The sequence below is a fragment of the Cucumis sativus genome, chromosome 6, assembly GCF_000004075.3.
Source record: "Cucumis sativus cultivar 9930 chromosome 6, Cucumber_9930_V3, whole genome shotgun sequence".
Taxonomy (NCBI): domain Eukaryota; kingdom Viridiplantae; phylum Streptophyta; class Magnoliopsida; order Cucurbitales; family Cucurbitaceae; genus Cucumis; species Cucumis sativus.
This window is the reverse complement of record NC_026660.2, coordinates 20,941,414-20,954,415: the sequence shown is the minus strand read 5'-3', so window position 1 is coordinate 20,954,415 and position 13,002 is coordinate 20,941,414. Positions and strand designations below refer to the sequence as shown.

General features: G+C 32.5%; 1 protein-coding gene and 1 long non-coding RNA gene across 2 annotated transcripts; one reads left to right on the top strand and one right to left on the bottom strand.

The window, feature by feature from the left end:
* The first annotated feature begins 504 nt into the window (after positions 1-504).
* Positions 505-7,130, top strand: LOC101214392 ((-)-kolavenyl diphosphate synthase TPS28, chloroplastic). Its single transcript, XM_031886528.1, has 14 exons — positions 505-628; positions 1,075-1,161; positions 1,284-1,372; positions 2,043-2,563; positions 3,004-3,218; positions 3,456-3,576; positions 3,678-3,790; positions 3,901-4,130; positions 4,216-4,331; positions 4,429-4,527; positions 4,635-4,883; positions 5,928-6,057; positions 6,420-6,614; positions 6,745-7,130. The coding sequence occupies exons 1-14, from the start codon at positions 505-507 to the stop codon at positions 6,985-6,987; spliced, it is 2,532 nt and encodes an 843-aa protein (XP_031742388.1). The 3' UTR covers positions 6,988-7,130.
* Positions 7,131-7,385: 255 nt separating this feature from the next.
* LOC116404335 lies at positions 7,386-9,406 on the bottom strand. The gene is made up of 2 exons (XR_004217174.1): positions 8,978-9,406; positions 7,386-7,655 (listed from the first exon to the last, which is right to left on the bottom strand). It is a non-coding gene; the product is annotated as an uncharacterized LOC116404335 (long non-coding RNA).
* Positions 9,407-13,002: the final 3,596 nt, after the last annotated feature.

Sequence of the window (13,002 nt, the reverse complement as noted above, 5' to 3'; positions counted from 1 at the left end):
AAATATTTACAACCTATAGCAAAATGTTGGATTCTATCAATGATAGAAACGGATAAATTTTTGTCACTTATAGAAGTATATTAGTATTGTAAATATTTTGTTCAATTGGCTAATTTTAACAATTTTTTGGAAAAGATGTAATTTTTAATAATTTATTTTTAGGGTTTGAAACGGAAAAACAAAAATGGTTACCAAACGGGAGAATTATTAGAGGAAAGAAAATGGAAAGAAATAAGAGAAATGTAATTAAGAGGGAAAAGGACAGGAGTGCCCTCAATTCCATGGTGTTTTGGATGATGCTGTATGCCTAAGAGCGGGAATCTCATGGGAAGTCGTTTCTGTCCTCTTCCCTTTTAAAATGCCTTCCTCTTTCACTAACTTCTTTTCAACTTCAAAACAAAAACCCCAATATTATTTTAAAAACACACTCACCCCCCCAAAACAAAAATACAAACAAAAACAAAAAACATAACCATCACCACCACCACCACCACCACCACCATCATGTCCTCCTCCTCTTCTCTTTCTCACCTTCTTCCTTCTTCTTCTTCACCAAATTCCCCTTTTCTTTCTTCTTTCTCTTCCTCTTCCTCCCATGTCTCTTTCCACCCTCATCCTCATCCTCCTGGTATGTTCCTCCTCTACACACAACGCCCCCCATGCATATTTTTCTTTCTCCTTTTATATCATTATTGTTTGCTTTAAAATGGGGTTTTCCCCCTCACTAACCTTCTCTTCTTCGAATACTAATCGACACGTTTTTCTTTTCTAGTGGTCGGAGGTTTGATCTTTCTTTCCTATGTACTGAAAATACAACAGAAGGAATAAACTTTGTTCTCGTTTTTCTTCTGAAAGAAAAAGACATAGGCTGAATGATGCGTATGTTTAAATCTCCGAGTAGTACTGATAAAAAAAAATTGGAGTGTGTGGCCATGGATGGGAAAATTAGAAAATTAGAAAATTAGAAAATTAGAAAATTTAATTATTAATTTTATAGACGCTATATATACCTTAATCTAATCTAACACATTGATTTAAATGTGTACATATAATAGTATATGCATTTGTATATAGGATCAGGTGGCTGTTCATTATTGAAGGTTAAAGACAGAAGATCCAATATCATCAAATGCAATGCCATTTCCAAGCCTCCCACTCAAGGTATATGTTTATATGTGCACTGTACACACACACACACAAAAGGAAAAAGTTTTAAAATTTTATGAAAAATGTTATATATATATATATACACACACACACTAATATTTGTCACCAACCCGCAGAGTACAGCGATGTGCTACAAAGTGGTGTGCCAGTTATAAAGTGGCATCAGTTTGTGGAGGATGACATACAATCAGAAACTACTCCTCAAGTACCTTTCTAGTTTCCCCTTTTCTTTCTTTCTTTTTGACTTAATTTCCCATATTAATTTAAATTTACTAATTAGCATAGATTAGGAATTGGTTTGGGGTTAGGGGCATGCATGTAAAAATGAAATTCATATAGTAAAGTCAAGAGCTATCTGTATTTTTTTTCTTTTGGCTTATATGTGTGTGTGTATAACTGAAAGTGCCTGATCCCCACTCAATAACATTGGCTTACTTGTCCCTCATGCACTTCATTCCTATATTTATACTCTCCATACACAATTTCAACTCTCCCTTTGCATGTAATGGGATTGGCTCAACTCATAAACCTTTCCCTTTTTTCTTTTCTATGGAAATAAAATTATTACCTTTCGAAATGTTACCCTTTTTTAAAATTTTTATGTTATGAACTGTATTGTTGAATGGTCTCTTTGTTGCTTTTTTCTGTTCTCTCTCCTACGTGGAGTTTTGTATCTATTCATCTCTTCTCTATATCTTTCTCAAATTTTTAATTTAGTCATCGGTATTAAAATATATAAGTTTTGAAATCTAAATACCAAATTGAAATGGGACGTGGTAAAATATTGAAACTTTTTTATAAAATATATTAAAATTTATCCGACTCTTTCTAGTCCATTTAAGTTTTTCTTTCTTATAATAAATAAAAAATGACAGGTGTTGATATGGAAAGAGATAGAGGAAAGAGTGAAGGAGATAAACGCAATGCTGAGGTCAATGGACGATGGTGACATAAGCATCTCGGCTTACGACACGGCATGGGTGGCTCTAATACGGAGCAAAGAAGGAGGAGGAGAGGAAGATCAAGAAGAGGTTAAGAAGAATGGTCCTCTATTCCCTTGTACCCTTGAGTGGATTGCAAAGAATCAATTACAAGATGGGTCTTGGGGTGACAGTCAAATATTCTCAGCTCATGATCGCATTCTTAACACATTGGCTTGTGTTGTAGCTTTGAAATATTGGAATCTCCATCCCCAAAAGTCTCTAAAAGGAATAGCTTTCCTTAACCAAAACATTTCCAAGCTCCAACATGAAAATGCTGAACACATGCCTATTGGCTTTGAGATTGCTTTCCCTTCCCTTCTCCAATTTGCTCAAAAACTTAACCTCCAAATTCTCCCCACACATTCCCCTATCTTGCAAGAGATTAACCACCGAAGGAACATCAAGTTGACCAGGTATACTTCTACTACTACTACTACTACTACACACCTTCCACCCATCTTTCTGCATTCACACTATACAAAAACTTATCAAAACAGTCATTATAAACAGTAGTTGAACTGCAAAAAGATGGAATAGAAAAACTTAAAAAGGAGTCGGCCTGTCTAAGCAACAATGGTTGGACAACCAGGTGGATTGCAAAAAAAAAAAAAAAAAAAGAAGAAGAAAAAGAGTACAGCATAGCCACAAAATAATAAACATTTTTGTTATATAGTACGTGAATAGTGCAAATACTTTAGTGCATTTTGATTATTAATTTATTTGTGTGTTTGTTATATGTTATGAAAAATAGAGGGAAAGTTGTAATAGGTGGAGTTGGGTGCATGGTAAATAATTAGAAAAATGGGATAATGTATATGAGGAGAGAGCACTAAGAAATGTGTGTCCAAAACAGGATACCAAAAGATATAATGCATAAAGTGCCAACAACGCTGTTGCATAGCTTAGAAGGAATGGAGGGTTTGGATTGGGAAAAGCTTCTCAAATTGCAATGTCAAGATGGCTCTTTCTTGAGTTCTCCTGCCTCCACTGCCTTTGCACTCATGCAAACCAACGACCCCAATTGCTTTAAATATCTAGATTCCGTTGTCAACCGCTTTAATGGTGGAGGTAAAACAAAATATATCTCTCTTCTACTTTCTAATTTCCTTTTCTTTATACGTTGTCTTGAATCTATTATTTAATTAATGTTTCGAATAGTCAAACATCAGTCCCACTATTCTTGATAGTGTTTCAAAATAATATATAATATATAAACTCTTTAATTGTAATGTTACATTGTTATAGACTCGAAAGTAATGAAAACAAAAGTGAATTGGATTCTTGGTTTGTTTATGCTCTTTTCAGTGCCGAATGTGTACCCTGTGGACTTGTTCGAGCACATATGGGCTGTGGACAGACTACAAAGACTTGGAATTTCTAGATTCTTCCGTTCACAAATAGTTGAGTGTGTAAATTATGTGCGAAGGTACACTACAAAATCAGAATCAATTGAATTGAATTAAAATTACATGAGGGGTTGATTTGATTTGTGTTTAAAATACTATTATTGTCTACTTTCTCTGAAAGATTTTGGAGTGATGAAGGAATATGTTGGGCAAGAAATTCGCAATTTCATGATATAGACGACACAGCCATGGGATTCAGACTCCTCAGGCTGTATGGCCATGATGTTTCTGCGGGTAAAAAACAATATCATTAATATATAGAAGGAACTTTATTAGAATGATTTGAGGAATGAACTATGAATTAAGGTGGAATGAATGAATGAATGAATTATATGATTTGATAGATGTGTTCAAGCATTTTGAGAAAGATGGAGAGTTCGTGTGCATTGCGGGGCAGTCCACGCAGGCGGTGACCGGAATGTTTAACCTGTATCGGGCTTCCGATCAGGTAATGTTCCCCGGAGAGAAAATTCTTGAGGATGCTAGACAATTTTCCTCCAAATTTCTCCGACAGAAACAGGCCAATAATGATCTTTTGGACAAGTGGATCATCACTAAGGATTTACCTGGCGAGGTCATACTGATCACTTTATTCTTTATTACGCACAAAAAGTACTTTTTGATCCACGTACTGATACATTTTGAACCTTTGATTGCAGGTTGGTTACGCTCTCGAAGTTCCATGGTTTGCAAGCTTGCCTCGGGTTGAGACTCGTCTCTTCATAGAACAGTATGGTGGCAAAAATGATGTTTGGATTGGAAAAACTCTCTACAGGTCTCTATTATCAACTTTATATGGTTAATCTAATTTTAATGACTTACATACAAAAAATAAAAGTGGAGTAATTAGATAAATGTGATTACAATTTCAGGATGTTTAAGGTAAACAATGACACATACTTGGAGCTTGCAAAATTGGACTACAACAACTGCCAACTATTGCATCAGATTGAATGGGTTGATATTCAAAAGTAAGCAAACATTACTATTAACTATTATCATTGATCAGTTTCATTCTGTTTAACAAATTAAATTGATTGATTAATAATTAATTGTGCCTTTTTTATTGGGGGCATAGATGGTACATAGAGAACAAGCTGAGAGATTATGGAATGAGAAGAACGAACCTTTTGTTCTCATATTTTGGTGCAGTGTGTTCCATTTTTGAGCCAGAAAGGGCTAAGGAGAGGCTTGCATGGACCAAGACAGCTGCATTGGTCGACGCCATCGAGTCCCATTTCAAGGACGCCAATGCTGACCAACGACGAGCCTTTGTCCAACAATTTACCAACTTGGATGCTGCTCAAGCCTACGATAATAATGCATGGTACTTCTCCTTTTCTTTAATCATAATAGTATATAAAAAAAAAATTATTTTCCAAATGGTTTTCTTAGGATATAATTGCATAAGATATTGCTTTTAAGAATAATAATTAAGTATATAGCAACATATATGACTAATCACTTGATAAACTTCACGAGCTAGATCTAAATTGTGTTATATCTACTAATATTTCATGCATGGTTGCTATATTTACAATTGTTCTTTATTTTTTTTATTATTATTTTTAATTAGACTTTGGGATTTATTTTGCTGTCTTTTTCCACAAATCTTATACTGTATATTTCTTGTTTACCATTATATGGGAAGTTTGTGGCATCCTATGTCTGTATTTGTGTCAATTTCTTTGTGGATGGTTGTGTTTCAATCTATATTCTTGTACAACAATAGTGGGGATTTTGTTTTATGCTTTGTCACACTGTGAAATAACACTCATCAACACCTTCGTGTATTATCTTAAACAGTTCTAAAATAAATGCCTAATTCCTTACCTTGAAATTACCAAAAATGAAAAATAATAATAATACATATGGATCCAATTATACAGCTACAATCTGACATAAAAAAGAAAACAGGCTTATAAATTAGCAATAAAAACGTATAGCCTTTATCATATCTACCAACTCCTTTAATTATAGTATAACTAGACATTATTCCGTAACATTATATTCCTATATGTTTGTCTTCTATTGCTTTAGTTTTTCTACGTTCTACACCTTTCAAAAGGTAAAAAAGAAAGAAAATCTTATAGTTTCTTGGTTAAGTGGTTGGTTGAGAGACTAGAATCGAGTTTGAAAAGAGAGAGAAGCAAAAGGAAGATGATGGGTTATTATTGATAAAGATAATGAATGAAGATGATTGAAGAAATGTTATCATATTTCGTGTTTGTAAAAATGAATGAGAAGAAGAAGTTTGAGTGTGTGGGACAATTATTGGTGGAAAAAAGAAGTCAAGAGCTGATAAGTTAGAAAGAAAGAATAAAGATACGGGTGTTTGAAAAGTCGTTGATTTTGGGATTTGTTTTGACAGGAGATCAAGCAATGTGCAACAAAAAGGAGGACAGGGACTAGTTGGGATTTTGCTTAGAACCCTAACCAATATCTCTTTGGATATACTGGTGTCACACGGTCTCGACATCACCCACCATTTGCATCAAGCTGTGAGAGTTTATTTTGTTTTTGTTTTCATTCACAACTCAATAATAATGCCATTCAAACACATTATGTTCAACTTTTTTTTTGAATAGTAGTCAATTCCTTCATATCTCTTTTCTCTTTTCTCAAATTGAAAAGAAAAAATGCCCATCACATCATACCCTATCAAAAACTACACAAACTGAGTAGACATGAAGTAGATACAAAAGCTAAAGTGATATAAATTCCCATCGCAATCAACAACAGAGAGAAATTCTGTTCATTAGCATAGGGCCAAAAGAATGCAGCTAACTAACTTCGAGTATTTTAAATTTTGTATTTGCTACTTGAAAATTAAGTATTAACGTTTTCATTGATTAAAATATAGTGGAAGAAATGGTTGTTTAAGTGGCAAGAGGATGGAGATGTGCACAAGGAAGAGGCAGAGTTATTGGTGCAAACAATAATTCTCAACTCAGGCTGTTCAACTTTGGAAGATCTGTTGTCTAATCCTCAATATCAGAAGCTTTCCTACCTCACAAACAAAGTGTGCCATCAACTTGGTCACTTTAAAAAGCACAAGGTTAGTGTTTTATACAGAGGCACAACCCATTGCACCCCACATAATAAAAACATTATATTCCCCATCCCTTTTCCCCCTTAATTCATTCATTACAACCACAAATTGACCTTCCTTTGTTTTATTCCTTCAGGTAACCAATGGTGGCATCTATAAGGAGAAAACAGACAACAAAATGCCCCAAGAGATAGAAGATGACATGAGGAAACTTATGCAACTGGTGATCCAAAACCCCTCAGATAGCAATGATATTATTAACTCACAAATCAAGCACACATTTCTAACGGTAGCAAAAAGTCTGTATTATGCAGCCTATTTCGATCCTTGGACTATCAACTACCACATTGCCAAGGTCCTATTTGAAAAAGTGTTCTGATCCTAGCTAGCCTAGCCACACACCACAGCCACAGCCATGATGTATTGTCAATTTTTGTATATCCTTTCACCACATGGAACACACAAACTTTGGTCCAATTTTCGTCTGTTAATAAAAAGAAAACATCATCTTTATATCCCAAATCATTGCCGCTTTGACAGCGATTTAATGTGAGACAACTCGATCAATCCATATTGATTCGAATTGCTTCTAAAGAATTGGGGCTAGTAGTCGATAGGATAAGGTAGATTGTATGTTGCAGTAATATAATAGATAGTGGAGATTTGTTTTGCAAACCACATAGAATTGTTTGGAAGGGGAGTTTTTTTCTAATTATTCTGTTGTAATAGTTTTTTCCTGTTTACAGTCTACCTTATGAAACAATGGCAGACAAGGTGTCACACACAAACACGTGAAGTGTTTGGGTTAAATGGAATTTCTCAAAACCTATAAATTCATATATACACATAAATTCAGATATATTCTTTCAGATTAGGCTTCCGAATGTGGAAAATAGCATTGAACATATCCTTGGTATTCCCTCCTACAAACTTCTTTCCTTTCATTTTTACTATTAAGTACAATGGAATTAGTACCTCCCAATACACAGTTAGGTTGACTAGGTTTGTGGTTGAGCTTCGATGTGCCTTTTTGATTTGAAGTTTCTCCTGCAAAATGGAGTAGAAAGTCAAAGTATGCACCAGTGGAGAAGGTGCTACTAACAACTGTAGAGCTTAAACTAAGACCGGTTTGTTTACTACCACTTCTATCCACTAACTATTATATTTTGTTGCCACATTTTAGGAGTATTTTGGAAATATAAGCCAAAACTTAAAACTAAAAAGTTAGTTTAAATACAAAATTTGAATGTCGTATGAAAAAAAAGCATAATTTTTTAAAATAAAATTTTCGAGATAACAAACAAAAAAATCTCATGACTCTTCACTTTGAAACTAAAAACTATATTATGGTGAGTCAAAGACTATTGATCCCTTCATCAAATTGATCATCTGAGTCTTCTTAAATAAAGTACCTTTCATAACTAATTGGTTTTTGGTTTTTGAAAATTAAGCTTACAAATATTCATTCATTCTCTAAGTTTCCATAAGTTTCTTTGTCTTGTAATTTTTATTTTAAATTTTGTTTCAATATCCAAACAAATTCGGGAAGCTAGAAATTTTTTTTTTTTAAGAATTTGGTTTTTTTTTTAAATGAGCTGTAATGTTTTCAACGTCATAATAAAGAAATATAAGAAAAGAAGCATGATTCTCAAAAATAGAAAAAGGGATCTAAGTTGTCAGACGAATGATCAAGTTCAATATATTTTCAATACTCTTCTATCAAATCAAATAAAGAAGAAAAATGATAATTTAGGAATCTGAACTTCTAATATCTTGTCATCCAAATCAATTCACCAAAAGTTTCAGATGTTAATTCATTTAATATAATCTCAATACATCTACAGAGTAACTGTGGGATTCGGTGCACTTTTATTCTCACCCTCCCTATCGAATCTCTTCTCCCCCATAGTGCTGATTACCACATTGATCGAGACATATGAATTGTTATCAACAAAAGACCAATTACCCAAAATATCTAATTCAGAAGTTGCAAATCTGGAGGTTGATATGATTGATTTCATTTTTAAAACAAAGATGACGTAATCACAAAGCCAATATAGTGCTAATACCACTTCATATAAGAATGTTATCTAGTCATATATCTTTTGAGTAGTCAATGTTGAGTAAAGACAACAAGATCTAGTATTGGGTTTGTCTAGATATAATAGGATGTTATTGTAGACAGTATAATTCCAGCATAAATCTACACAACTCAACATCTTATATTCAAAGAATGAAGAGATTGTTATCTAAATTAACAATCAGAATGGCAAATCAGAAATTGTATAAGCAAGTGTTAACCACAAAATGGTTAAGGAAACGACAGAAAGAATGTAAGAACAAAATCAATGGATTCGATAAGCACTGACCAGTAGTGATATGGAAATGGGAGGCATGTGAAGCCCACAGTGAGAGTTCCATCTGAAATGGGTTGGCATTGTTGGCTGTCTCTGTGTGGCAGTTTCAATTGATACGGCTAAGTGTTCGACAATCTGGGGTATTGGGATATGGGAAACAAGAAAATATTTTTATGATTAAAGAAACAGAGAGGGGTTGGGGAAGAAGACAAACACAAAATGGGTTGGGATTGTATTTTCATTCAGACCCATTTCGAGTGGTTCTTGTCTTGTTTTCTTCTTGGTTCTTGGGAATGCGACGTGAGTAAAAATCCTCAAAGCATAACGAATAACGATGGATGACATTGCTTCGATTCTTCAACACATTTGATTGTTTTTCTTTTTCTGAAACGGCAAGGAATTGGCGGTGAATGTGATGAGGTCATGGTTGAGTTTGAGCCTTGAGGCAAAGTTGATTAAAGAAAGAAAGAAAGAAAGAAAGAAAGAAAGCTTTAGTGAACAGAGTTTGAGCCCAATAAGTTCATTGGGCTCAACCCTTAGGGAAGAAATTTGTTGCGCCTTGTTCTTCAATTTGGGCCACTAGAAAGTTAAACGAATTTTGAAGCCCAAATGGAGCCCATTACGTTGAATTGCTTAGGACTACATGCATCAAACGAAACTAAAAGATTGCAAATCTTGGACCTATAGCCAATTTTAAACTTACCATTTTCAAAAATAGCAAAACTAATAATTTTATTGCTTTTCAAATAAAAAATGAATAAAGCGGTTAAAATCTTAACACAATTGTGAAAAAAAAATGAATAAAATTGTTGATATCTTTTAAATCCCTAGATAGGAAGAGGTTATGAAAGAGTTCTCTATGTTATTTAGCACGTCGAAATTAATTACATACAAACGAGTTCTCACTTATACAAAAAGAGCATAAGAAATTTTTAATTCAAAATAATAATCTCGTTATTTTTCTTATTCAACCAATTAATGTTATTTTGATATTAAAACATTATTTTGAAATAAAATCAATATGGTTGAAATTCTCCTAAATTCAAAATAATATTTAGGTTATTTTGAAATTGCATTTTAAAATCAAGATTCTCCGATTCAAAAATTAATAATTTGATTATTTTAAAATTCAATCATTCTTATTTTAAAATAAAATTAAAGTTGAGATTCTCCCAATTTCAAAACAATAATTTGGTTTTTTTTATATTCAAGCCGTTAATGTTATTTGCAAACAAGTTGAGATTTTTCAATTTTGAAAAGTAAGAATTATGTTATTTTGAAATTCAAATTCAATTTGGTTATTTTGAAATTATAAAGAATGAATAAAGTTATTAAAATGTTAAATTAGTTGACTTATCAGATATTAAGAAAAAAATTATGATATGGATTGCTCTATCTTTTTCAGATAAAAAATAATTAAAGGTTGATAAATGAATGACAAAATTAATCACAGTTGAAGAATATGGGTATTTTGATATTTTATAAAATATCATATACGTGCAAATAATGTTATTTACTAAAATTCAAAAGTAAAAGGGTTTTGCCATTTTTCACCACTTTTTCAAAATGACATTTAAAAACGTTATTATATCTTTTATTATTCCATAAATAAATCTAGTTATCTAGCTCTCTAAGTTTCTCTATTTCTAACATGAATGACCTAATTGACTATTATTTTAGCCAAAAGTATGATGCTATATGCATGTTGAAAAAATATATTATTAAAATAAATAAGAAATTATAAAAATGAAAAAAAAAATCTAAAATCTCCCCTATCTCGAGTTTTTTGAAATTTCAGTCAATTTGTGCATAACACAAAATCCACTGAACGACACTATTTATAGGCAATTTGACAAGCATGAAGTGGATTATATGGACACTAAAAGTTAGTATCTTCAAGACACGTGACAATGTATATAGAATGTGGAGTAACATATGACATTTTGACACTGAGCATAATGAGCTCCTTTAGATGTCCATACGTATATGAAATATGTCTCGTTAAAACCTTGTTAGAAAAAAACTAATGAAAAAAGATCTAGTGAAGGAAAGGAATCCATACTAAAATTCTAATAAAGAAAAAAAAGTACGGGGTTTCATCTAATTTATACACCTACAAAAATACAATTTAATCTCTTTTATGGAAACATCACTTAGATCTCTAATTCATCACACTCCAATGTTGTGCACCAATTTTCTAAAGGTTATTTTGTAAATAAATTTACTAGGTTATTTGTCGAACAAATTTATTGTACTGTATGTCATCATTTTCTTTAAGATCACGAGTGTAAGAAAGCTTTGGTGAAATATATTTTGTTCCATCTCTTTCAACATAACTTCCTTGACTTGAGCTACACATGTCGTGTTGTATTTGTATAGTATTGTTGGAAGATTTTTACTAGAAGACAAGTCACATGTATCGCGTATTTGCTGAATCATTGATCTTAGCCATACACAATTCTCGGCTCCTCCCGTGCATTGCAAGACTTTCAACATAATTTGAAGAAGTGGTTATTATGATATGTTTCATTGATCGTCATGATATACTGTTTTATCCATACGTGAATAGATTATCTGTTTGAAATCTAGCTAATAAATTGTTCCTTACAGATAACGAAGTTATGCTTAATTTAATTTCAATGTCTTGTTCTTGGAAATAATGAACTTAATCTAGCTAATAAATTTACTGAAAATGCAATATATAGTCTTATATTATAAGCAAGTAAGATATGATACTTCTGAACTAAGAAGTCTTCGTTATCATCTCAAGTTCGAAGTATATCTTTCTTCACATCTAGAGAACGAACTTGCATTGAAATGTTCAATAGATGTGTTTCATATGTGACTTAGTTACTTTTTTTTTCATCTATAAATGCATCTAGTAATCAATTTGCTATATTTTACAAATGAATTATTTTCTTAAGTTCAAGTTCAATAATCTTGATTATTAGAACAACAACCACAAAAATAATATAACCCCCGCAAAAATAATAATTATTTATTTTCCTACCAATGTTGTTTTCAATTGATAGAGATTCATAGTTTTTCTATTAACAACTCGTTATTGTGTTCGACAACAAAAATAGATGACATTAGTTTAGAGTATGTTTTAAAATATTTCTTGAGATTATTAATATCCCCTTGTTTTTTCTTTCTTCCTTCTTCATTCTCTAGTGCTATCTTTCGTAGTTTTTTCTGGTGCGATCACAACTTCTCCAGCAGACCAGCTTTAACAAAACTCATTTTTCCTCTTTCCTTTGTTTTTCTTTTTTTTCTTCCAGCCTACAAACTTCGATGAAAACTCTTTTTTCTTTTCCTTTTTGCTTTTTATTCTCTTTTGTTCTTCTTCTTCACTAGTGAGCCTTTCCAACTTGACGGACATCTTCATATTGAAAATTTCAAATTCATGAGCATAAAATAGATGGAAAAGAATGTGAAACAAAGAGAATCACGTACCTAGGAGGGAGAGGAAGGAGGGGAAGTGTAGGAGAGGGAGATATATATATTATATGTAAAGAGAACAGTCATTTATGAGTGAGAGAAGGAAGAATCAAAGATATTGAGAGAGAAGTAATTTGCGAGTGAAAAGAAGAAAGAGTAAGAGAAAAGTGATTTATGAGTGAGAAAAGGAATAGAGAGACCGAAAGAGGGTGAGAGAAGAGAAAGAGCTAGAGATGTAAAGAGAATAGTGATAATATGTGAGAAAAAGAAAAGAGAGAGCGAGAGCGAGATGACTTTTCTTGATGTACAAGAATAAATTTTTGTAATTTGATTTGAATTTGTCCTCAATAAAAGGGTTATAGTCAACATGAGCTTTGCTCAACTGACATCTGTATGGGATAAGATCAGGTTGTTTCAAATTCTATCATGTCTCATCCCGCACGTGTTCTTAATCTTACTATGTGGTATTCGACGCCACTAGAATCTTTAAACTTAAACAATTATGTGATTCAAAACCTAACATAAGCAGTGGGATAAAAGCAACTTCTTGTACTTTTATTAACTTAAACTCATGAGTTCTACTATCACAAAAACAA